This window comes from Eretmochelys imbricata, chromosome 20 (genome assembly GCF_965152235.1).
Source record: "Eretmochelys imbricata isolate rEreImb1 chromosome 20, rEreImb1.hap1, whole genome shotgun sequence".
NCBI classification, from domain to species: domain Eukaryota; kingdom Metazoa; phylum Chordata; order Testudines; family Cheloniidae; genus Eretmochelys; species Eretmochelys imbricata.
In genome coordinates, this window is record NC_135591.1 from 3,262,055 (window position 1) to 3,285,096 (window position 23,042).

Here is a 23,042-nt window from a genome sequence, read left to right on the forward strand (position 1 = left end):
CTGCCCCCTCACCCCCCCCACGTCTGTGTGTCTTGTGCAGGAAGCTCTACTGGACGGACGGGGACAACATCAGCATTGCCAACATGGACGGCAGCAACCGCAGCTTCCTCTTCACCAACCAGAGAGGGCCTGTCGGTACGGACACCCCCCCCTCCATCCCCAACAGGGGGTTACACCCCTTCCCGTCCGTGGGGCGACAGCTAGGGCGGGGCTCAGAGCCAGGGCCCATCCCCCTCCTCTTGACGTCCCATTTCCTGCCAGCCCTTCCGGGTCCCACTGAGCCTCGTAGGGGCCCTTCCAGCCCCTGCTCCCTGCGGGCGGGGTCCGGCGGCCATTTCGTGACCCGCTGGGATCCCCCTCTCGTGCTGCTGCTCTCTGACCCCGGGGAGCTAACGGCGACTCCCCACCCCCCCAGGCCTGGCCATCGACTACCCGGAGAACAAGCTTTACTGGATCAGCTCCGGTGCCGGCACCATCAACCGGTGCAACCTGGACGGCAGCGGCCTGGAGGTCCTGGAGGCCATGAAGAGCCAGCTGAGCAAGGCGACTGCGCTGGCCATCATGGGTGAGAGCCGGGGGGCGAGGGACCCCCATCAGCTGGTGACTCACCCTGTGCCTGGAGTAGGGGGTCATGGGACACAATAGGGTGGAGCCTGGGGGATGATGGGGTGGGGGCGACCAGGGGATGAGGGGTCAGGAATGGAGCTGGGGGGAACCAGGGGATAAGGAGCGCGGCTGGAGATGAGGGGGGTGGAGTAGGGGTGGAGCTGGGGGATATTGACGGGGTAGGGACTAGGGGGATGGAGCTGGGGGGAACCGGGGGATAAGGGGGCGGGGGTGGAGCAGGTGATGAGGGGGGTGGAACAGAGGATGGGGGGTTGGAGCTGAGGGGGATGGAGCTGGAGGGAGACCAGGGGATGAGGGGGGATGGAGCTGAGGGGGGTGGAGCAGGGAATGAGGGGGGGTGGAGCTGAGGGGGTGGAGCAGGGGATGAGGGGGGGTGGAGCTGAGGGGTGGAGCAGGGGATGGAGCAGGGAATAGGGGGGTTGGAGCTAGAGGGAGACCAGGGGATAAGGGGGGATGGAGCTGAGGGGGGTGGAGCAGGGGATGGAGCAGGGAATGGGGGGGGTTGGAGCTGAGGGGGGTGGACCAGGAGATGAGGGGGGGTTGGAGCTGGAGGGAGACCAGGGGATGAGGGGGGGTGGAGCAGGGGATGGAGCAGGGAATGGAGGGGTTGGAGCTGAGGGGGGTGGACCAGGGGATGAGGGGGGGTTGGAGCTGGAGGGAGACCAGGGGATGAGGTGGGGATGGAGCTGAGGGGGGTGGAGCAGGGGATGAGGGGGATGGAGCTGAGTGGGGTGGAGCAGGGGATGGGGGGGATGGAGCTGAGTGGGGTGGAGCAGGGGATGGGGGGGTTGGAGCTGAGGGGGATGGAACAGGGGATGAGGGGGGGTGGAGCTGAGGGGGGTGGAGCAGGGGATGGGGGGGTGGAGCTGAGGGGGGTGGAGCAGGGGATGGGGGGGTGGAGCTGAGGGGGATGGAGCAGGGAATGGGGGGGGTTGGAGCTGAGCGGGGTGGACCAGGGGATGAGGGGGGGTTGGAGCTGGAGGGAGACCAGGGGATAAGAGGGATGGAGCTGAGGGGGGTGGAGCAGGGGATGAGGGGGGTGGAGCTGAGGGGGATGGAGCAGGGAATGGGGGGGGTTGGAGCTGAGCGGGGTGGACCAGGGGATGAGGGGGGGTTGGAGCTGGAGGGAGACCAGGGGATGAGGGGGGGTGGAGCAGGGGATGGAGCAGGGAATGGGGGGGTTGGAGCTGAGGGGGGTGGACCAGGGGATGAGGGGGGGTTGGAGCTGGAGGGAGACCAGAGGATGAGGTGGGGATGGAGCTGAGGGGGGTGGAGCAGGGGATGAGGGGGATGGAGCTGAGTGGGGTGGAGCAGGGGATAGGGGGGTTGGAGCTGAGGGGGATGGAACAGGGGATGGGGGGGGTGGAGCAGGGGATGAGGGGGGGTGGAGCTGAGGGGGGTGGAGCAGGGGATGTGGGGGTGGAGCAGGGGATGGAGCAGGGAATGGGGGGGGTTGGAGCTGAGGGGGGTGGACCAGGGGATGAGGGGGGGTTGGAGCTGGAGGGAGACCAGGGGATAAGGGGGGATGGAGCTGAGGGGGGTGGAGCAGGGGATGAGGGGGGTGGAGCTGAGGGGGATGGAGCAGGGAATGGGGGTGGTTGGAGCTGAGCGGGGTGGACCAGGGGATGCAGGGGGGTTGGAGCTGGAGGGAGATCAGGGGATAAGGGGGGATGGCGCTGAGGGGGGTGGAGCAGGGGATGAGGGGGATGGAGCTGAGGGGGGTGGAGCAGGGGATGGAGCAGGGAATGGGGGGTTGGAGCTGAGGGGGGTGGACCAGGGGATGAGGGGGGGATGGAGCTGAGGGGGGTGGAGCAGGGGATGGAGCAGGGAATGGGGGGGTTGGAGCTGAGGGGGGTGGAGCAGGGGATGAGGGGGGGTTGGAGCTGGAGGGAGACCAGGGGATAAGGGGGGATGGAGCTGAGAGGGGTGGAGCAGGGGATGGAGCAGGGAATGGGGGGGGGTTGGAGCTGAGGGGGGTGGACCAGGGGATGAGGGGGGGTTGGAGCTGGAGGGAGACCAGGGGATAAGGGGGGATGGAGCTGAGGGGGATGGAGCAGGGAATGGGGGTGGTTGGAGCTGAGCGGGGTGGACCAGGGGATGCGGGGGGGTTGGAGCTGGAGGGAGATCAGGGGATAAGGGGGGATGGAGCTGAGGGGGGTGGAGCAGGGGATGAGGGGGATGGAGCTGAGGGGGGTGGAGCAGGGGATGGAGCAGGGAATGGGGGGGTTGGAGCTGAGCGGGGTGGACCAGGGGATGAGGGGGGGTTGGAGCTGGAGGGAGACCAGGGGATAAGGGGGGATGGAGCTGAGAGGGGTGGAGCAGGGGATGGAGCAGGGAATGGGGGGGGTTGGAGCTGAGGGGGGTGGACCAGGGGATGAGGGGGGGTTGGAGCTGGAGGGAGACCAGGGGATGAGGGGGGGATGGAGCTGAGGGGGGTAGAGCAGGGGATGAGAGGGGGTGGAGCTGAGGGGGGTGGAGCAGGGGATGGAGCAGGGAATGGGGGGGGTTGGAGCTGAGGGGGGTGGACCAGGGGATGAGGGGGGGATGGAGCTGAGGGGGGTGGAGCAGGGGATGAGGGGGATGGAGCTGAGGGGGGTGGAGCAGGGGATGAGGGGGATGGAGCTGAGTGGGGTGGAGCAGGGGATAGGGGGGTTGGAGCTGAGGGGGATGGAACAGGGGATGGGGGGGGTGGAGCAGGGGATGAGGGGGGGTGGAGCTGAGGGGGGTGGAGCAGGGGATGTGGGGGTGGAGCAGGGGATGGAGCAGGGAATGGGGGGGGTTGGAGCTGAGGGGGGTGGACCAGGGGATGAGGGGGGGATGGAGCTGAGGGGGGTGGAGCAGGGGATGAGGGGGATGGAGCTGAGTGGGGTGGAGCAGGGGATGGGGGGGTTGGAGCTGAGGGGGATGGAACAGGGGGATATTGAGGGGGTGGTGGGCCCGGCTGCCCGCTGGAGGCTGACGTTGCTGCCAGGCCCGGGGTGGGCGCTGGGCTGGGGGCACCGGCGTGGTGCTGAATCCCCGGGCCCCTCCCCTGGCAGGCGACAAGCTGTGGTGGGCCGACCAGGCCTCGGAGAAGATGGGCACCTGCAACAAGAAGGACGGGACGGGAGCGGTCGTCCTGCGTAACAGCACCACGCTGGTCATGCACATGAAGGTCTATGACGAGAGCGTCCAGCATGGTGAGTGAGCCGGGGAGGGGGTGGGGGAGGAGCTGGGGTGGGGGGGGTCTCGAAGCGCTTGTGGCTGTCGCAGGGGTCAGATCAGGATCTGCCTTGGCCACGCGGCGCAAACCCAGGCCCCCGGCCACCCCTGACGCGCCCCCTTCTCTCGCCCAGGTACCAACCCCTGCAGCGTGAACAACGGCGACTGCTCGCAGCTCTGCCTGCCCACCTCGCCCACCACCCGCTCCTGCATGTGCACGGCCGGCTACAGCCTCAAGAGCGGGCAGCAGTCCTGCGAGGGTGAGTCCGCCTGCCCCTGCCCCTTCCCCCCACGCCCTGTGGCCGCCAGCCCCTCCCCGTCACTGGCGCTTCCTCCTGGGTTCCTCGTGGAGCCGCCTGCTTGCCGACCTTCGCCAGCCCCGTCTGGTGGCCAGGGGAGCAGAGGAGAGATGGTGGCGTTTGCCCAGTGTTGGGGCCTCCTTCTCTATCCGGCTCCCATGGAGCGGGGCAGGACGCCCGCTCGAGGAGGGGCCCGGGGGACCGTAGCAGCCGCTGGGGAGCAAGACACGCCAGGAGTTTGCAGCTGAGCGAGGAGGAGATGGAGGCGCCTGGCCTCGGGGCCGGCCAGTTTCCCTTCCCCAGGCCTCGCTCCCCGCTGGCTTCCCCCCTTCGTTCCCCGTTCTCCCGGCGAATCGCAGCGAGGGACGGAGACCACCCCGACCCCCTGTTGGATGGGGCCGCGGCCACAGCTGGGCTGAGCAGCCAGCACTGCCCCTGGTCTTGCAGCGAGGGGCCCGTGTCAGGCAGGAGGGCCAGAGAGCGTTGGCGGCGGGGGTTGGGGGGGACACGTGCCAGGGCTTGCCCAAGTGGCGGGGGACGGGACTGGAGCGTCTGTCCCCCAAGAGCCAGGCCCTGCTAAGGCATCTCAGCCTGGGTGTCTGCAGAGCCCAGGCACTTGGGATCTCTGCCCAGGGGGTTCGGGCCCAGGTCCTGATCACGCCTTCCAGCAGCTCCCCACAGCCAGGGCTCTCCAGCGTCACTCCACGCCTTCCTTTTTGGGGTCCCCGTTAGGGGCTCAGCCTTCTCTGAAAAATCCAGGTCTTTAAAGGGGGCTTCAGTCGAGCCCCCAGAATGGCCCGTCGCTCCTGAAATTCTTGGCTCGTGGGTTGACGTCCTGCCTGCGAGCCCGGTAGGCTGGGAACGGCGCAGGGCGTGGAATTGTAGACGGGTGAATTCAGCCTGCAGCCGCTGGAGACTGGCGCTTGGTTCGACAAGAAGCAGCTGGGTGGTGCTGGCAGTGGGTGGCTGGGTGCTGGGGTGGGGCGAATGGCGGGTGCTGTTGACGGGGAGCTGTCAGGGGGCACGGTGAGGAGGGGGATTTGATCCCAGCAACGGGGCTCAGCCTGGAGCCGGGATGAGCCAGGGAGGAGATAGCTCAGCTTAGCCGGATCCCCAGCCCAAGGGCAGTGGGTCAGGCTCTGAGCTCAATCGCTTGTCTGTGGGGGCTGCTGGGAGCCCAGGGTCTGACCCCCTTCCCCATGGGTACGGCTGGAATAACGGAGGGGATGGGGGGGTCCTTCTCACCTGCATGGAACTGAGGGGTGAAGAGAGGGGTGTCCTGGCAACGCAGCCCACTGGGCCCCAGATCCCCTGCTCCCCCTCCTCCCACCTGCGGAGCTAAACCGGTGACAGCTGCCTTCACTTTCGCCCATGGCTCCCATGCGTCAGTTTACCCAGCGAGCTGGGAGGTGGGCTTGGGGGGGGGGCGCTGGGGAGGCACGTGTGGTTATGCCTCATGCTGCCTCTGACCCATCACAGACCCTCCCCCGGTCCTGGCACAGCCCAGCCTCGGTGCTGCTGGGACACGGGCTGGGCTGCCAGGAGCCACCTCTCCACGGCTCTGCTCAGCCCTCGGGAAGCTGCTGCTCTTTCCCCGCAGCCCAGCGGCTCCCTGGCTCCCCTGCACTGGCAGAGACCCCGGCCTGACTGTCCCCTTGCCTTGGCAGGCGTGGGCTCCTTCCTGCTCTACTCGGTGCACGAGGGGATCCGCGGCATCCCTCTGGATCCCAACGACAAGTCGGACGCCCTGGTACCCGTGTCCGGGACCTCGCTGGCCGTGGGGATCGATTTCCACGCGGGTGAGAGCCGCCGTGGGCCCCTCTTCGGCCACCACGGGACACGGTCTTCTCGTAGACCAGGCTTCGACCGCCTGACTGGAGCAGGACCAACGCCCTGCTGGAGATTGGAGGGGAGACAACGTCCCTCCCTGCTGCCAGGCAATGCCGAGAGCAGTCCCTTTGCCGCTCCGTGCCCCAGTTTCCCCCGTGGCATGATGGGGATCGTGACGCCGACCAGGGTGGGCAGGGCGGCTGAGCTAGCTGGGGAAAGGCTAGGAGGTGCTGGAGATGCGGAGTGGTGTCTCTGGGCGGCCCTCACCCCCACCCTCTTCAGCTCCGGAACAGTGGCCGATAGGTGTGAGGTTTAATGAGGCCTTAGCCAGAGCCTTGCAACCTGCGGTGTCCAGAGCCTTGTCCCCAAGCCCCATAGCTCCTAAGGTGCCCCCCCCAGCCGCCCCGTAGTATCTGCAGCCCCGCCCAGTATCCTGTTTCTGGCATATCTTCCCTATTGCATGAGCGCCCCCAGCTGGTGAGATTTGCGCAGAACATGCCCCCCGCTGTCCACTGCCCCGGCCCTCTTGTTGCCTGCCTGACCCCCCTGCCCGCTCTGCCCCCTAGAGAACGATACCATCTACTGGGTGGACATGGGGCTCAGCACCATCAGCCGGGCCAAACGCGACCAGACGTGGCGGGAGGATGTGGTCACCAACGGGATCGGGCGCGTGGAAGGCATCGCGGTGGACTGGATAGCAGGTGAGGCGCGTTCACGGGTCCCCCGGGCTCCGGCCCTGCAGGGAGGGGAGCCGCGTGCCGGCACGGCCGGGAGTGGGGCCTGGCTCACAGGGCGTCACTGTCGCCTGCCCCAGGAAACATCTACTGGACGGACCAAGGCTTCGACGTCATCGAGGTGGCCAGGCTGAACGGGTCGTTCCGCTACGTTGTCATCTCGCAGGGGCTGGACAAGCCTCGGGCCATCACGGTGCACCCGGAGAAAGGGTGAGGCGCCCCTGGGGGGCTGGCCGCCCTTGGGGCGGAGCAGCCTGGGTTGGACTTGAGGAAAGCTGTACAGGTCTCAGCCACTTGCGGTCGGGCTGGGAGCCCAGACTCCTGGGTTCAGTTCTCAGCTCTGGGGCTGGGGGTCCTTTAATTATGGTACTCCCCAGCAGTGGCTCTAGTGTGGTCAGGACTCCTGGGTTCTATCCCCAGTGCTGAGGGAGAAGTAGGGTCTAGTGAATTAAAGCAAGGGGGCTGGATTCTGTCCCCAGGTCTGGGAGGGGAGTAGGGTCTGCTGAGTTAGAGCAGGACTGGGGTGAGTAGGAGCCAGGACTCCTGGGTTCTGTCCCCAGGTCTGGGAGGGGAGTGGGGTCTGTTGGGTTAGAGCAGGATGGGGGTGAGTAGGAGCCAGGACTCCTGGGTTCTCTCCCCAGCTCAGGCCCTGACTTCGTGTAGAACCTTGCCCTGTCCTGAGGATCAGGCCCAAAGCGGCTGCTGCTTCTGGGTGCCCGTTTTGTGATACCCTGGGCCTCGTTTTCAGAGGTGCTGAACACCCACAGCTTCCCCCGACTGCAGCTGGACTTGCGGGGCTCAGCGCTTCTGACAGTCCAGCCCAAGGCATCGCAGACTGGGTTCCCAAAACCAGCGGCTGCTTTTGGGAACGTTTGTCTGAGGGACCTGCCCTGAGCCACGGAGGGGGGATCCGATGTCAGACATGGGGTGAGCGCCTGGACTGCCAGACACCCAGGCCCACCCCTCGACTGCAACAAGCTCCAGGCATCCAGGACCCCAAAGGCTTTGAGAGTGCCAGGGGGCAGGGGAGGGGGGCGATCCAAGGGTGGGGGGCATGTGCACAGCTGGGTCACTGGTGCCCCTGCAGGTACCTGTTCTGGACCGAGTGGGGCCAGTACCCCCCGCATCGAACGCTCCCGCCTGGATGGAACAGAACGGATGGTCCTGGTCAACGTGAGCATCAGCTGGCCCAACGGGATATCGGTCGACTACCAGGTACGGCGGCCGCTGTTGGTTGCGGTGCTGGTAATGGATGCAGGCGGGTATACAGGAGCAGCTGTCGGGTCAGGTGGATCTGAGCCACAATGGCCCATCCCAAGAGGGGCAGGATACCAGGCGTGCAGCAGTTATCAGTGGGTCGGGAGCACCCTGCAGTGGGAGGGACTGGAGGGATGTGGAGCTCTGCGTGCAGTCGTACGCAGCCGGGGCACTCAGATCTCAGTCCCTCCTGCTGACCGGCACGGTCCCATTGTTTCCTGGTGCTGCCCCGTCCCTCTGCATCCCTCTCCTGTATGTAGGTGGTAAGGTCTATGGGGCAGGGACCTGGGCTCCTGGTGTGACGATAAGACAAAGAATATCGTCTAGGGCTTTGCCCTCCCAACTGCGTGCGTCCCAGCGCTGGGAGACGCGCTTGCTCCCTCTTCTTTCTTTCCCTCCCCCTCCGCCCCACGGAGCTGTAACCGAGCGGGGCGGGGTGCCTCCCCCTCCAGGACGGGAAGCTGTACTGGTGCGACGCTCGGACGGACAAGATCGAACGGATCGACCTGGAGACGGGCGAGAACAGGGAGGTCGTCCTGTCCAGCAACAACATGGACATGTTCTCGGTGTCGGTCTTCGAGGATTACATCTACTGGAGCGACCGGTATGGCTCCCTCCCCACCGTGCTGCAGAGCCTGCAGGGGGGGGAGACGGGGGTGGATCTGGAGGTGTTATGCAAATGAGGCCGTGCCCCCGCTTTAAATTTACATATCATCTGCATAAATTGCAATAATTCCCGGCACGCTCCCCATCTTGCCTGTGGCCAAAGAGATGGCAGCCCCGGGGGTCCTCCAGCGCGCTGAACCATAGAGACTGCTGTCTAGAGGATACCCCCCGACCCTCCCGCCGCCATAGAGCCACAGCGCTGGGCAGGGCCATGGCTAGAGCAGCTGCCTGCCCAGTGCCGCTCTACCCTCGCCAGTGCTGGAGCTCTATGGCCGCGGGGCATGGGGGCCAGAGCTACACTCTAGGCAGGGGCTCTGTGGTGTGGAGTCCTGGAGGACTCACCTGAGAGCTTGGTCTCCAAAGAGCTGGCTAGAGTGGCTGCCTAGGTAGTGCCGCTCTAGCCATGACGCTGCAGCTCTGCGGCTGTGGGAGGGTTGGGGCTATGCTCTAGATGTGGGTCTCTATGGTTCAGGGAGCCGGGGGGGGGGGGGGTGTCCCTGGGGGTCTCTATGGTTTGGAGGCCTGGGGGTTCCCTAGGGGTCTCCACGGTTCAGAGTTGAGGCCTGTGTCCATAGAGATCCAGCCTAGAGCACCTCCCCTGCACCCCCCCTCCACCCGCGCCCACACTTCCAGGGAAATGGGAGGGGGATGCCAGTACCCAGGAGGAGGCATCTGAAGCCGCCTGGTCAATCCGGGGGCTGAACAGCTCAGGGGTGGGGGGTTGAGCTCCATAGAGACTCCCCCGCCCCTCCGGTCCCCCAGGCCTGGCCATGGGCTACTCTGGGGCTGCGCGTGAGCGAATGACATTTGTGAGATGCTGACCTGTGTGTGTGTGTGTGAGATTGGGGGTGTAAGGTATGTGTGTAATCCCGGGTGTGGGGGTGTACGGGGAGTGGGTGGGTCAGCATGTCTGTCGGGCGTGGGTGCAGGGGGTATGTATAATTCCGGGGCAGTGGTGCATGAGATCCAGGAGGGCGGTGGGGGACCAGGGCGTGTGCACGTTGGCGGGTCGCGGCTGGTCACGGCTGGCGGGCGCTGTCCCCGCCGCCTGCAGTGACGTGTCACGCCCTGCGATGCCTCCAGCTCACTGACCTCGCTCCTCTTCTAGTACCCACGCCAACGGGTCCATCAAAAGGGGCAGCAAGGACAACGCCACGGAGTCGGTGTCTCTGAGGACCGGGATAGGGGTGCAGCTGAAGGACATCAAAGTGTTCAACCAAGCCAGGCAAAAGGGTATGTCGGGGACGGTGTGTGCAGCATGCTCCCTGCCTGGGGCTGAGCGGCCTGGCCCCTCACTTTCCTCTGGTGGGGGATTCAGTGCTACTGAGGGGGGGCGTCTGCAGACGGGGGCACCGGGAGAGGTTTGAAGGAACCTGTTGGCTTGTCTGTTCTCACGGAGGGAATTTTAATCTTGTCCCTGTTTGCAAAGGCTGGGAATTCTCTTGGCGGGGGGGGCTGGATCTGGAGGGGATATTTGGAAAAATGAGCGAAGTGCAACCCCACGCACAAGGCACAGGGGTTCACGCACCCAGGCACGTTCCCACTCAGAGTCACCCGTGTGCCCCTGACACACACGAGTCTCGCACTCACACGAAAGCAGCCCCAGGCTGTGTCTCCCTACAGGCGGTGCATCAGCACAGCTGTGCTGGAGGGCTATGCCAGCGTATCCCCATTGCGCAGGCTGACGGAAGGGCCTTTGTCACTGGTGTACAAATGCCACCTCCCCACACGAGTCGCTGCCCCGACGGAAGCGGCCTTGCGTCTACACTGGCTTTAGTTCAGCACAGCTGCGTGGGTTTCACGTCGCTACGTCAACCTGACTTTTGAGTGTCGATTGAGTCCCAGAGTGTGTTCCGAGAACTCCCGCTCGCTTTCCCGCAGCGGTTTCACCCCGCAGCTGCCTGCCCCCACCAGCCCTCCCCTTTGGGTGGAATCAGGTGTTGCCCCCTCCCTTCTCTGGGAAAGTGGGGGAGCCGCGTTCTCTGTGCCGCAGCATATTGCCCGTATGGTCCTCGAAAATGGGGCATGGGGGCCTCCCCCAGACTTTAGAGCCCACATGCCCCACCGCCCCAGTCTGCCACCCAAGGCCCCCCCCCCCACTCTGTGCGGGGTTTAATCCGTATTCTCCTCCCCCCAGGCACCAATGTCTGTGCCCAGAACAACGGCGGCTGCCAGCAGCTGTGCCTGTTCCGTGGCAACGGGCAGCGGACGTGCGCCTGTGCCCACGGCATGCTCGCCGAGGATGGGGTGAGCTGCCGGGACTACGATGGCTACCTGCTCTACTCCGAGCGCACCATCCTCAAGAGCATCCACCTGTCGGACGAGAGCAACCTCAATGCACCCGTCAAGCCCTTCGAGGACGCCGAGCACATGAAGAATGTCATCGCCCTGGCCTTCGACTACCGCGCCGGCGTTGCCGGCAGCAACCGCATCTTCTACAGCGACATCCACTTCGGCAACATCCAGCAGATCAGCGATGACGGCACCGGGCGCAAGACCATCGTGGAGAGTGAGTCCCCTGGGCCCTCCCTCGTTGCCTCCTCCGTCCCCTCCTCCTCTTCCTCCCTCTCTCCCGTCCCTCCCCCTCCTCTCTCTCTCTCCCATTCTTCCTCCTCTCCTTCCATCTCTCCCCTCCCTCCTCTCCTTCCTCTGTCCCCTCCTCCGCACGCCGCTTGGTCCTCTGTCTCTCCCCTTCTCCTGCCCTTCCTCCCTCCCCTCCTCCTCCTCTTTCTGCATCTTTCTCCCCACTCTTCATCCTCTTCCTCCCTCTCTCCCCCCCCCGTCCCCTTCCTCCGTCTCCATATCGCAGTGTAAGGATTCCAGTGTAAAGCGTGTTATGGGGGAAGGGGCAGTTGTTCACGGATTGGCTGGGAATTTTCTGCCCTGAGCTCTAGAACCCCTGTGGGGGCATGTCCTGAGTGCCGTCCCCATGGGTTTGTTCTAGAGCGGGGTGGCTGGAACATGGGGGGTGCGGGGGGAGGTGACAGGCTCCAGAACGTGGGAGGCACTGGTGAAGGATGCCGATGGCCTGGGCTCACCGTGTCCTGGGGTTCTAGAGTGTGGGGGGCAGGCAGATGGCAGGGGCCTCCAGAATGAGGGGTCTCCATGTCCTGGGGCTCTAGAGTGTGGGGGAGGAGTACATCCCGGTTTCCATCTTGCGGGGATCCCCGCATCCCAGATCAGTGAGGGCCGCCTCCTACAGCATGCCGGTCCTTCCAGTGTCCAGGGACAGACCCCATCCTCCATCGCTTTCCCATCCTGCAGCCTCCGGGGATCCGGCCCGAGGGCGGCACTGCCCCGCTGTGGCAGGCCCGTCTTGCCGGCTCTGGCTTCCCTTGGTGTCGGATTCCCCAGCCTGGAGTTTTTATCCTTGAAATTGTTTCCGTCCCCAGGCAGATCTGCTGCCTTCCCTCCCACCTGAGGCACTTTTGTCTTTCCCGAGAGACATAGCGAGGCTGGCGGCTGGCGTGCCAGCCCGATGGCTCACGCTCAAGCCCTGCTCTGGGTGCAGCTAGAGACGCCCCCTTTGCCCTCAGAGCAGCTGCTGCCCAGGCCTCACGATTCAGGGACAGAGCCAGCTTCGGCAGGAGAGTCCAGGGCAGAGCCTCAGCTGGCGTAGCTCCATTGACTCTAAGGGACCAGTTACACCCGCTGTGGATCCACCTCCCTTTGTGAGTGTCTCCATCCGTGTGTGTGCGTGAGCGCCTCTCCGTCTGTGTGCATCCCTGTGTGTGTCTCCGTACACGTGTGTCCGTGTGTGTGAGCATCTCTCCATCTGTGTGCATCTGTGTGTGCGTGTCCATGTGTGCGCATGAGCGTGTCTCCGTCCGTGTGCGTGCGTGTCTGTGAACATCTCCAGCCGTGTCCGTGTGCGTAAATATCTCCGTCCGTGTGCGTGAGTGTCTGTGAACATCTCCAGCCGTGTCCGTGTGTGTAAATATCTCCGTCCGTGTGCGTGCGTGTCTGTGAACATCTCCAGCCGTGTCCGTGTGCGTAAATATCTCCGTCCGTGTGCGTGAGTGTCTGTGAACATCTCCAGCCGTGTCCGTGTGCGTAAATATCTCCGTCCGTGTGCGTGAGTGTCTGTGAACATCTCCAGCCGTGTCCGTGTGCGTAAATATCTCCGTCCGTGTGCGTGCGTGTCTGTGAACATCTCCAGCCGTGTCCGTGTGCGTAAATATCTCCGTCCGTGTGCGTGCGTGTCTGTGAACATCTCCAGCCGTGTCCGTGTGCGTAAATATCTCCGTCCGTGTGCGTGAGTGTCTGTGAACATCTCCAGCCGTGTCCGTGTGTGTAAATATCTCCGTCCGTGTGCGTGCGTGTCTGTGAACATCTCCAGCCGTGTCCGTGTGCGTAAATATCTCCGTCCGTGTGCGTGCGTGTCTGTGAACATCTCCAGCCGTGTCCGTGTGCGTAAATATCTCCGTCCGTGTGCGTGCGTGTCTGTGAACATCTCCAGCCGTGTCCGTGTGCGTAAATATCTCCGTCCGTGTGCGTGCGTGTCTGTGAACATCTCCAGCCGTGTCCGTGTGCGTAAATATCTCCGTCCGTGTGCGTGCGTGTCTGTGAACATCTCCAGCCGTGTCCGTGTGCGTAAATATCTCCGTCCGTGTGCGTGCGTGTCTGTGAACATCTCCAGCCGTGTCCGTGTGCGTAAATATCTCCGTCCGTGTGCGTGCGTGTCTGTGAACATCTCCAGCCGTGTCCGTGTGCGTAAATATCTCCGTCCGTGTGCGTGCGTGTCTGTGAACATCTCCAGCCGTGTCCGTGTGCGTAAATATCTCCGTCCGTGTGCGTGCGTGTCTGTGAACATCTCCAGCCGTGTCCGTGTGCGTAAATATCTCCGTCCGTGTGCGTGCGTGTCTGTGAACATCTCCAGCCGTGTCCGTGTGCGTAAATATCTCCGTCCGTGTGCGTGAGTGTCTGTGAACATCTCCAGCCGTGTCCGTGTGCGTAAATATCTCCGTCCGTGTGCGTGAGTGTCTGTGAACATCTCCAGCCGTGTCCGTGTGCGTAAATATCTCCGTCCGTGTGCGTGCGTGTCTGTGAACATCTCCAGCCGTGTCCGTGTGCGTAAATATCTCCGTCCGTGTGCGTGCGTGTCTGTGAACATCTCCAGCCGTGTCCGTGTGCGTAAATATCTCCGTCCGTGTGCGTGCGTGTCTGTGAACATCTCCAGCCGTGTCCGTGTGCGTAAATATCTCCGTCCGTGTGCGTGAGTGTCTGTGAACATCTCCAGCCGTGTCCGTGTGCGTAAATATCTCCGTCCGTGTGCGTGAGTGTCTGTGAACATCTCCAGCCGTGTCCGTGTGCGTAAATATCTCCGTCCGTGTGCGTGAGTGTCTGTGAACATCTCCAGCCGTGTCCGTGTGCGTAAATATCTCCGTCCGTGTGCGTGAGTGTCTGTGAACATCTCCAGCCGTGTCCGTGTGCGTAAATATCTCCGTCCGTGTGCGTGAGTGTCTCCGTCCGTCCGTGCACGGGCATTGCCCAGGAGATGAGGCCCCATGGCACATCTTGACAGCTCTCTGTTTGCGTTACATTTACAAGACGAAGCCACTCAGCCTGAACAAGCCCCTGGCCTCCCGAGCTGCCGCTCACCCCGAAACCCTCGGCTTGCACTTGATTAGCTTTATTGGTTCCCACAGCTGTCACCGTGAGCGTGGCCAGCTCCGCACCGCTAGGGTAAAACTCCACCCAGCATCATAAACTCATTAATAAGCTTATTTACATTCACAATGAGCTTGCACTCTGGCCGGGAAAGCGGTTGATGTTGATTGCAGCTGGAGGAGCGAAGGATTCGGTGGGTCAATCTGCGCTGTGGGAGGTGCCTTGCGGTTAAGGCACTGGACTGCTGTGGAGGAGAGCTGAGTTCAGGTCCTACCTTTGCTACAGACCCCCTGGATGTCCTGGGGCCCGTTACTTCCCCTCTCTTGGCTCAGTGTCCTCGTCTGTAAAATGGGAATAATCATCCATCCTTCAGCTGTCTAGACTGAGCTCATCAGAGGAGGGGCTGTGTGTACAGCCCCCAGCACAGTGGGACCTGGGCTTGGCTGCAGCTCCAGGCATGGCCATAATAACGCTGCTTATGCACATGAAGGACCTAGAGCAGGAGTGTGACTGGGAGCTGAACTCCGTCTTGGCCTGCAACACCCCATTCCCGTCCTGGGCCGCGTTGCCCCCTCTCAGCAGCCAAGGGAGGAGACAGAGCAAGGCCCAGTTTGCTCCTGATCCACAGAAGAGCAAATGCAAATTGTAGCTTCCCTTTTCTGTGCCGGGGGCTGGTGTGTGCCAGCTGCCAGTCACCAATTGCTCAACCCAAGGGCAGAGAGGGGGTAACCCTACCAAGGAAGGCCCAGCATAGCCTCTTCCGGGTTGCTGCAGCCCAGATCAGAGCGGTGGATGAGCCAGCGCCTGTGTGCAGTGGAGCTCCTGCCAGGCTCCTCCTGCTCCATCGTTTCTCCCTCTCTCTTCCTTGGGAGAACAGGAAGCGCTGCCCCCCAGAGGCTGCTAAGGCTGCAGCCCGTTTCCCCTGAGTCACCGGCCTCACCATATTCCGCAGCCTCTTCCCGCAGAGCCCGCGCATCGCTCCGGAACTGCCTGGCCGTGAAGATGTAGACGGCTGGTTTGGCCACAGTGGAGGCCGACGCCAGGAACCAGCACCGAGCGGGGAGGGCCCCGTGGGAGCTGGCCAGGCCCCGGAGCAGCGGAGTGTAGGACGGGCCAGCTGCAGCAGGAACAGCACCCTTGCCAGGCGGGCGTTGTATTTGTCCAGGCCCCAGGATTTTGGCCTGCATGGTGGAGGTGACAGCCGGTGGGACGGCAAAGGTACAGAAGAAGAGGGCCAGGGCATGTGCCCGTTGGCCAGCCCCGGGGAGGACCACGAAGCAGAAGGATTGGCTTGCGCACGAGCGGAGGAGCAGCCAGAGCTGCGGTGCGCACCCAGATGTCAGCGACCGCTGTGGGCGGGTACCACGCCAGCTGGCTGCGATAGGCCCTGCAGGGATGCGCCAGGGCCAGGGAGCGGTGCACGGCCAGGGCCGTCAGGGTGACGGCGGTGGCGGAGGAGCTGGCCACGCCCACGCAACGCAGGAGCTTGCAGAGGTCGTCCCCCAAGAGCCGCGCTTGCAGGGTGGCTGCAGCACGTCCGCCGGGCTGAGGTCGAGCAGCACCGTGCCAGAGCACCGGGCGCTTCGGGAGGACGGCGAACGCCAGCCTGTGGCCGGCCACGCCAGCCAGGAAGAGCGCCCCGTCCACGACAGGCACGAGGACTGGCTGGACGCCCCAGCGAAGCCCTCTAGGGAGGGGATAGTGCTCCGTTCTTCCCAGGCCCAGGTCCTCCTCTCGCCTGCTGTGCCTACATCAGCCTGCAGCCTCCCTCCTGGCTCCTCCGCCCAGCTCCAGCCCCTGCCAGCCCCCTCTGCTCGCACAAGCCTCCCACGCCCTGGCTGTTCCCCTCCCAGCGTCTGCGTGCTGGGCGTGGGGCTGTTGGTAGGTGACCATTGCACTGTGGCTGTAGGGTCGAACTGAAGCCCCACACGTGCCGTGGGGTGCTGCTTGGCATCTCTTGGAGAGCCCCACTCCCTGTATCCTCCGCCACACGCCTTCCCCAGATCTCCACCACAGTTCACCCTGCGTTGCCCCGCTTACTGAAAGCCTAAGCTAGGCTCCTCTTTTCAAAGCTGTCCTCCCCGGCCCAGCCTGCTGGGTTCTCTGCAGCAAGGCCGTTTGCAGAACAAAAAGTATCACAGACCCTTCTGGAAGCAGTCCCTAGCACGGCACGGAGCCGTTTGCTGCCAGGCGCGTCCTGCTTCAGGAGCTAGCGAGCAGGTCGGAGCGAAGAGCAAACTCCAGCCATGTGCGCCCATCCCAATTCACCGTTTTGGAGTTAGGTCACGCTGCACAGGCCGGCTGCTGTTCACCGTGCAGCAGCCCCGGAGGGACCCAGCCAGTGCCGTGCGCCTAGCGGGACAAGCTGCAGTCAGCTGCATGCAAATCCCCAGCACCGCATGAATATTAAACCCCTCGTCACCGCTCTCCTTCCTGTCCCCTTGCCAGCCCTGGATAATTAAAGGCCCAAGGGCGCTTGAGATCGTCCTGATTGTTGTGTGCGTCTCGTTTACATTATTAAAGTGCAGGGCTTAGCGGGGACTAAGTGTCTCTCTCCGCGGAGCGGGGGCGGGGGCAGCAGCTGAGTCCCCCGTGCCCCATTCGCTCTTCAAACACTGACTCGAGGCACGGCTCCCTTCAGAGACGGTCGCATTCGCTCCTCCTGTTCATTAGCTTCGCTAGTTGAGCTGCACAAACCCGGCCGTGCCTGGCCGGTTAACTCCAAAGCGCCTGGTGCCCACCGTGGATCCCGGCTCGTCGGGCTCTGGGGCGGCTGTGCCGACCAGTGCCCTGCTCACAGCACTGGCTAGCTCAGGGATGCTGCCTGATGTGCGTCGGGCTGGAGGTGGGGAAATGAAAGCCCTTGCTCATGACGAGAGCGGAGGGGGAGACGATGGGGGTGCTGCAGGTGGCGATGCGGGCCTCGGGTATCCTTGCCGGGCACTGAGCATGGAGGGCTGGTCTCGAGCCTTCTACCGCTGCAGGCCTGGGGGTTCATGGAGATTTGAAAGGGTCGGGGGGTTGCTGCAGCATTTCAGTAACATCATAAATATCTCCATGGCTTTGCAGTCCTCAGGCCCTCGACAGAGGAGGTACATGCAGGGCCTGCCCCCTTCTACGGTGCCGGGGGCCCTGGAGACGTGCCATGGGCAGAGAAGTCAGGGCCTTGGTTTTGAAGTCCGTGCTTCCCTAGGGTGATGGCAGTAAAGGGCGGGGGGTGGGGGGAGCAGCAGGTTGGCACTTGACCTTGTAGCTCCAGGGGCTCTGCTGTTTCATGCCTGATGCCTTGAACCCTGAGCCGTCTGTGACTCCAGCCTGAATTTACCCACTGCTGCTGTTAGCTTGTGTCCCCCTGCTCCGTTTCGCTGCTGTCTGGTGTGTCATGACCGAAGTGATGGCCCACGTAGAGGATAACGGCTCTACTACTGCTCCGGCCCGACGGAGTTCTCCTGTAGCTCCGGGGCGGGGGCGTGCGCTTTGAGTGCCGAAGGTCCCAGTTTCCAGTCCGCTGGCAGGCTGGAGCAGGGAGGGAACGGCTCAGAAAATCTGGAGGTGGCACAGCTGGGCGCTGAGTGTGGGGAAGGGCCTGACTAGCGAATCTCATCCCACTCTGTGTCTCCCCCCTGCAGATGTGGGCTCAGTGGAGGGGCTTGCGTACCACCGGGGCTGGGACACGCTGTACTGGACCAGCTACACCACGTCCACCATCACGCGGCACACGGTGGATCAGAGCCGCCTGGGGGCCTTCGAGCGGGAGACGGTCATCACCATGTCGGGAGACGATCACCCCCGAGCCTTCGTGCTGGACGAGTGCCAGAAGTAAGCGCTGGAGCCTTGTGCAGGCGAGCGGAGCAGCCGTCCTGGAGACGGACAGCCTGTGCACAGAGCTGGAGGGAGAGCCCCCTGCCGCAGGCCTCAGCCTGGCTCCCCCGTTGCCGGGGCCTCGGGGGTATGAGCAGTCTCCCTGGGCCTGCTGGGGGTTTGCCCTCTCGAAGGGGCTGCGGTGCCCTTGGTGACTGGGGCACGTGTAACTGGGAGGGGGCTGGTCACAACAGAGCTCATTTCACACACGGGCCGTGGGAACGTGCAGTCACCGGCCTTCTGGGCTGGATCAGAGCCGGCGCCCCCTAGAGGGGAAAGGCCCCATGTCCCGTTCCCCACCTCCCTAAGCCAGTGAGTCCCTGCCCTGGGACTGGATTGGAGCCAGCACCCTTTAGAGGGGACAGGCCCCGAGCCCCATTCCCTACGCACCTGAGCCAGCCAATCCCTTGTCCTGGGGCCAGATGGGAGCCAGTGCCCCCAAGAGGGGAAAGGCCCCGTGTCCCATTCCCTGCCCCGACCTGGAGTGAAATGTTAAGCATCGCGTCAGCAGAGCTGGATTGGCAGCGCTGCTGTCAGGGGGTCACTGGCGGGTTTCCCCAGCTGCTGGGACCGGTTTCCTGGTGGGCTCTCTAGTCTCGTCCCTGTTACTGCCCCTCCCATCCTACCGGGCCATATCCCTGTAAATGCACCAGCAGCCCCATTCAGCCCAGAGCCTGGGGGGATCCCGCAGTGAGCAGGGAATAGCAACGTGGGGCTGGGGAACCCATGGGCTGCAGCTTGGAGCTCCCCAGTCCCAGAGGCCTGGCGGGCCGGCCCCAGGGGGGCTCCAGTGCAGCTTGGGCCAGCCATGCAGTGCCGCCCGGCTCAGCCCCGCCCCTCCCGCCTCCCTGCCCTCAGCATGATGTTCTGGACCAACTGGAACGAGCAGCATCCCAGCATCATGCGAGCCACCCTGGCCGGCGCCAATGTCCTCATCGTCATCGACCAGGACATCCGGACGCCCAACGGGCTGGCCATCGACCACAAGGCTGAGAAGATCTACTTCTCCGACGCCACGCTGGACAAGATCGAGCGCTGCGAGTACGACGGGTCCCACCGCTACGTGAGTGCAGACCCCTGGGGCAGGGGGCCTTGCTGCGGGGCAGGGGCCGAGGGATGGGACCCGGACCGGGCCTAGTGAGAGCTGGCTGGATCCCCTTGGAACGGGCACAGTGGAGCCTGGATCGGTGTTATCACCACGGTGGGGCAGAGTGGGCGGTGATGGGCCCTGGCGGGGCAGCCGGGCCGACCCTGGGCACAGCCTCCTGTGAAGGGTAGGACCCTCCTAGTCCAGGGACTGTCCAGCGTTGGGGGTGGCTGCAGCGGTTGTTCCCGTCTGCCCCCAGCCCCTGGGCTAACGGTGTGAGGGCGCCCGGCAGGTGATCCTGAAATCGGAGCCGGTGCACCCCTTCGGCCTGGCTGTCTACGGCGACTATATCTTCTGGACGGACTGGGTGCGCCGGGCCGTGCAGCGCGCCAACAAGTACGTGGGCACGGACATGAAGCTGCTCCGTGTGGACATCCCCCAGCAGCCCATGGGCATCATCGCCGTGGCCAACGACACCAACAGCTGTAAGGGAACAGGCCCCGGGCCGGGAATTCCTGCCTGGAGCCCCCCCTGCCCCTCATGCCCACCTCACCCCGTCCCCTGGGCAGGCTGGGAGGGTTCGCCCCATAGAGACCCACCCCCGGTCTGTCCCGGTCCGTCCCCAGCTCTCCCATCCCCTGGGCAGGCTGGGAGGGGTTTGCCCCATAGAGACCCCCCTCCCCCATGGTCCCGATCCCTCCCCAGCTCTCCTGTCGTTTGTGCAAGCTGGGGGTGGGGATTTGCCCCATAGAGACACCCCCTCCCGTCGGTCATGATCCCTCCCCAGCAGGCTGCTGAGCCCCCCATTCAGCACAGGGGTCTGGCCCTGTCTCCACTTGGCTCTGGGAACCGGCTGGCCAGTCCCAGCAGGAGGGATCCTGCACCCGCCCCTGTCCTGGAGCATTGGCTGGGGTCTCCGCTGGGCCTGCGTGTGACTCTGCTCTTCCCCTGCCCCCAGGCGAGCTGTCCCCCTGCAGGATGAACAACGGGGGCTGCCAGGACCTGTGCCTGCTCACCCCCAAGGGGCACGTCAACTGCTCCTGCCGGGGCGAGCGGGTCCTGCAGGAAGATTTCACCTGCAAAGGTGAGTCCCCCGTCCCCCCCGTCATGCTCCCCACGTGGAGGGAGCCAACCCTAGGAGTAAAGAGGGGAGGGGGAGGCAGAAGGGGGGTGGGAGGAGGATAAAAGGGGGAGGGATGGGAAGGGGGCGGTGCATGGGGGCAGGGGTGCACGTGGAAGGGGGATGGGGAGGGCGTGGTGCCCATGGACAAGGGGTTCTTCCCAAAAAATTTTTCCCACCCCCAGCCCTCAACTCCACCTGCAACGTGCACGAGTTCGAGTGTGGGAACGGGGAGTGCATCGACTACAGCCGTACCTGTGACGGCACCGCGCACTGCAAGGACAAGTCCGACGAGAAGCAGTCCTACTGCAGTGAGGGCCTCTCGCGCTCGGCTCAGCTCCCCCCGCCCCGGCGGTTCCCCCCACCTGGAGCCCTGTCGGCTCTCCCCCCCGCCCAGCGCCCAGTCGGACTCCTGGCCTGGCTCTGGGCTGGGCGTTCGGTCTCGTGGGTAGAGCCAGGATGCCAGGTTTCTGGGATGGGAGTGTTAGTTAGTGGCTGGGATGGGGGAAGTGGGACCCCGAGCTCCTGATTTCTGGTCCCAGCCTGGCGTATGGTTTGGCTTGGACGGGAGGGGACTGGGATTCTCCTGGGTTCTCCCCTGGGCATATCACTTGGCTTCCCCGTGCCCGTTAACCAGGGCTGGGGCTCACTGACCACACAGACGGGGCGGCTCTCATAAAGAAACGGTAGCTAACGGGCGCTGGCGACCCCCCAACGGGACCCCCCTCGTCTCTGAAAGCTTTGCACCTGCTAGCCCTACACATGACCTGTACGGCCGGGAATATTGCTGTAGGACTTCAGCATCTGAGCCGGGCACTTGATGGTGCGTTAGCCTGATTCTGAGTGACCCTGTTCCTGTGCTCAGGGCAGAGCTGGGGGAGGCTGGGCCATCCCATGGGGGGCCTCTGAGCCCCCCTGACCCTGCTGTAACATCCTTCGCTCACTGTGGTCCCCCACGGGCAGTGGGAAGCAGACAGGAGCCGGCACGTGCATGGTGCCCCTTCGAACTGCAAATGGGGGGCCAGCAACCCCCTGAGCCCCGCAGCTCCCCTCTCCGCTCCTCCCCTGCAGGCAGTCGCAAATGTAAGAAGGGCTTTCTGCACTGCATGAATGGGCGCTGCGTGGCCAACGCGTACTGGTGCAACGGCATGGACGACTGCGGGGACAACTCAGACGAAGTGCCCTGTAACAGTAAGTGATTCCCCTCCCTTGCCTGGCGCTCGCCTGCCGCGGGCGGCTCCTGCACCGGGCAGGCCTGGCTCTGTCCCAGCTCCCCCTCACTGCTGTCCGCCTGGTGCATGACGGAGGCAGGGCTGGAGAGCAACGGATTGCCGGGTCAGACTCCCAGCTCGAGCCCCCCGCAGCTGCGTTTCAGACCTGGCCTCGGCGGCTCTCTCTGCGCGGCAGGGCAAACAGGAGCGGCTGGACCTTCCTCTGTCTGGGCTTGGCTTCTCCCACCGTACAATGTGGCTAGGAATCCCGAACCATCTCCCAGCGGTCGGGGAGACTCGCTCTGCAAATACTCGTGCGAGATGCTTGTATTTCGGTGGGGGGGGCCTAGCTGGAGTCATGTAACGTACCTGGAAAGAGAGAGACCCTCCGTCCTGACGCAGTTTGCAGCGTACCTTGCGGCTTTGGGCTCTTTGTACATTTTGTAAGTAGAGGAGAGTTCAAATAACCCTGTGCCAAGGCTGCCCGGGCAGCTGTGCATGCAGAGTGTGGGCGTGTTTGCATGTGGGGGACACACATGTACACACACACGAGCATGGGGGTGTTTGCATGTGGGGGACACACATGTACACACACGCACGAGCATGGGGGTGTTTGCATGTGGGGGACACACATGTACACACACGAGCATGGGGGTGTTTGCATGTGGGGGACGCATTTACACTCACGAGCATGGGGGTGTTTGCATGTGGGGGACACATACACTTACACACATGAGTGCGGGCATGTTCACATGTGGGACACACACGTACATACACGCGCACCAGTGTATTTGCATGTGGGACACACACATACCCACACGTACACACTCGAGCTCCGGTGTGTTTGCATGTGGGGGACACATACACATGTACACACACACAAAAGCATGAGGGTGTTTGCATGTGGGGGACTCATGTACACACACGAGCGTGGGCGTGTTTGCACGTCACACACACACACATTTTGCCCAGAAGATTTTTGCAGCAGTCCCAAACTCCCCAGGGTAAAGAGGAGCAGAGCCCCTTGTGGCTGGAGTCCGACCCCCACTGGGCACAGAGCACTAGTGAACGCAGAGGCTCCGTTCCAAGCAGAGCCCCGGGAAGAGGCACCAGCTCACGTGTGTCCCCTGCTGGACCGGCAGGGTTGGCAAGGCCGTGCCCCCAACGCCCGAGAACTGCTGTTTTGGGCATGGCTGCTGCTGTGGCAGGAGGAACGTGGCGACCTGACCAGGGTTGTGGCGGGTGCCCAGAGGAGAGGGCCCTCGTGCCATCCTCAGCTGGGTGCCAACGCTGAGCTGTCGGGGTGGTTTAGGAGCATCTGAGAACCAGGCCGCTTCGTGCCCAGCCCTGCTCGCGGAGCCCAGTGCACGAGCGGCCAGGTTCCCGGTGCTTCCTTCCCCTTGTCAGGCAGGGGTCTGAGTGTGGAGAGGAGAGGAGCGGAGTGAGGGGCCAAGATAAACACAGTCAGGTCGCTCCCGAAGTGTCCTGTCAGGCTGTGGGGGCAGCCAGTGCAGTGAGCGCGAGTCCCATTGCAGTGAG

At 63.9% G+C, this 23,042-nt stretch overlaps 1 protein-coding gene across 1 annotated transcript in view; it reads left to right on the top strand.

Annotated features, from left to right (window-relative positions):
• LRP1 (LDL receptor related protein 1) overlaps window positions 1-23,042 on the top strand; it is a 181,843-nt gene that overhangs the window by 126,997 nt on the left and 31,804 nt on the right. Inside the window, 18 exon segments of the mRNA XM_077838260.1 lie at window positions 41-135; window positions 416-565; window positions 3,666-3,806; window positions 3,963-4,088; window positions 5,795-5,926; window positions 6,524-6,658; window positions 6,772-6,901; window positions 7,779-7,809; window positions 7,811-7,906; window positions 8,401-8,552; window positions 9,723-9,847; window positions 10,752-11,123; window positions 17,854-18,043; window positions 18,944-19,148; window positions 19,465-19,657; window positions 20,131-20,256; window positions 20,478-20,603; window positions 21,364-21,483. Coding sequence (XP_077694386.1) covers window positions 41-135; window positions 416-565; window positions 3,666-3,806; window positions 3,963-4,088; window positions 5,795-5,926; window positions 6,524-6,658; window positions 6,772-6,901; window positions 7,779-7,809; window positions 7,811-7,906; window positions 8,401-8,552; window positions 9,723-9,847; window positions 10,752-11,123; window positions 17,854-18,043; window positions 18,944-19,148; window positions 19,465-19,657; window positions 20,131-20,256; window positions 20,478-20,603; window positions 21,364-21,483 — 2,645 coding nt within the window.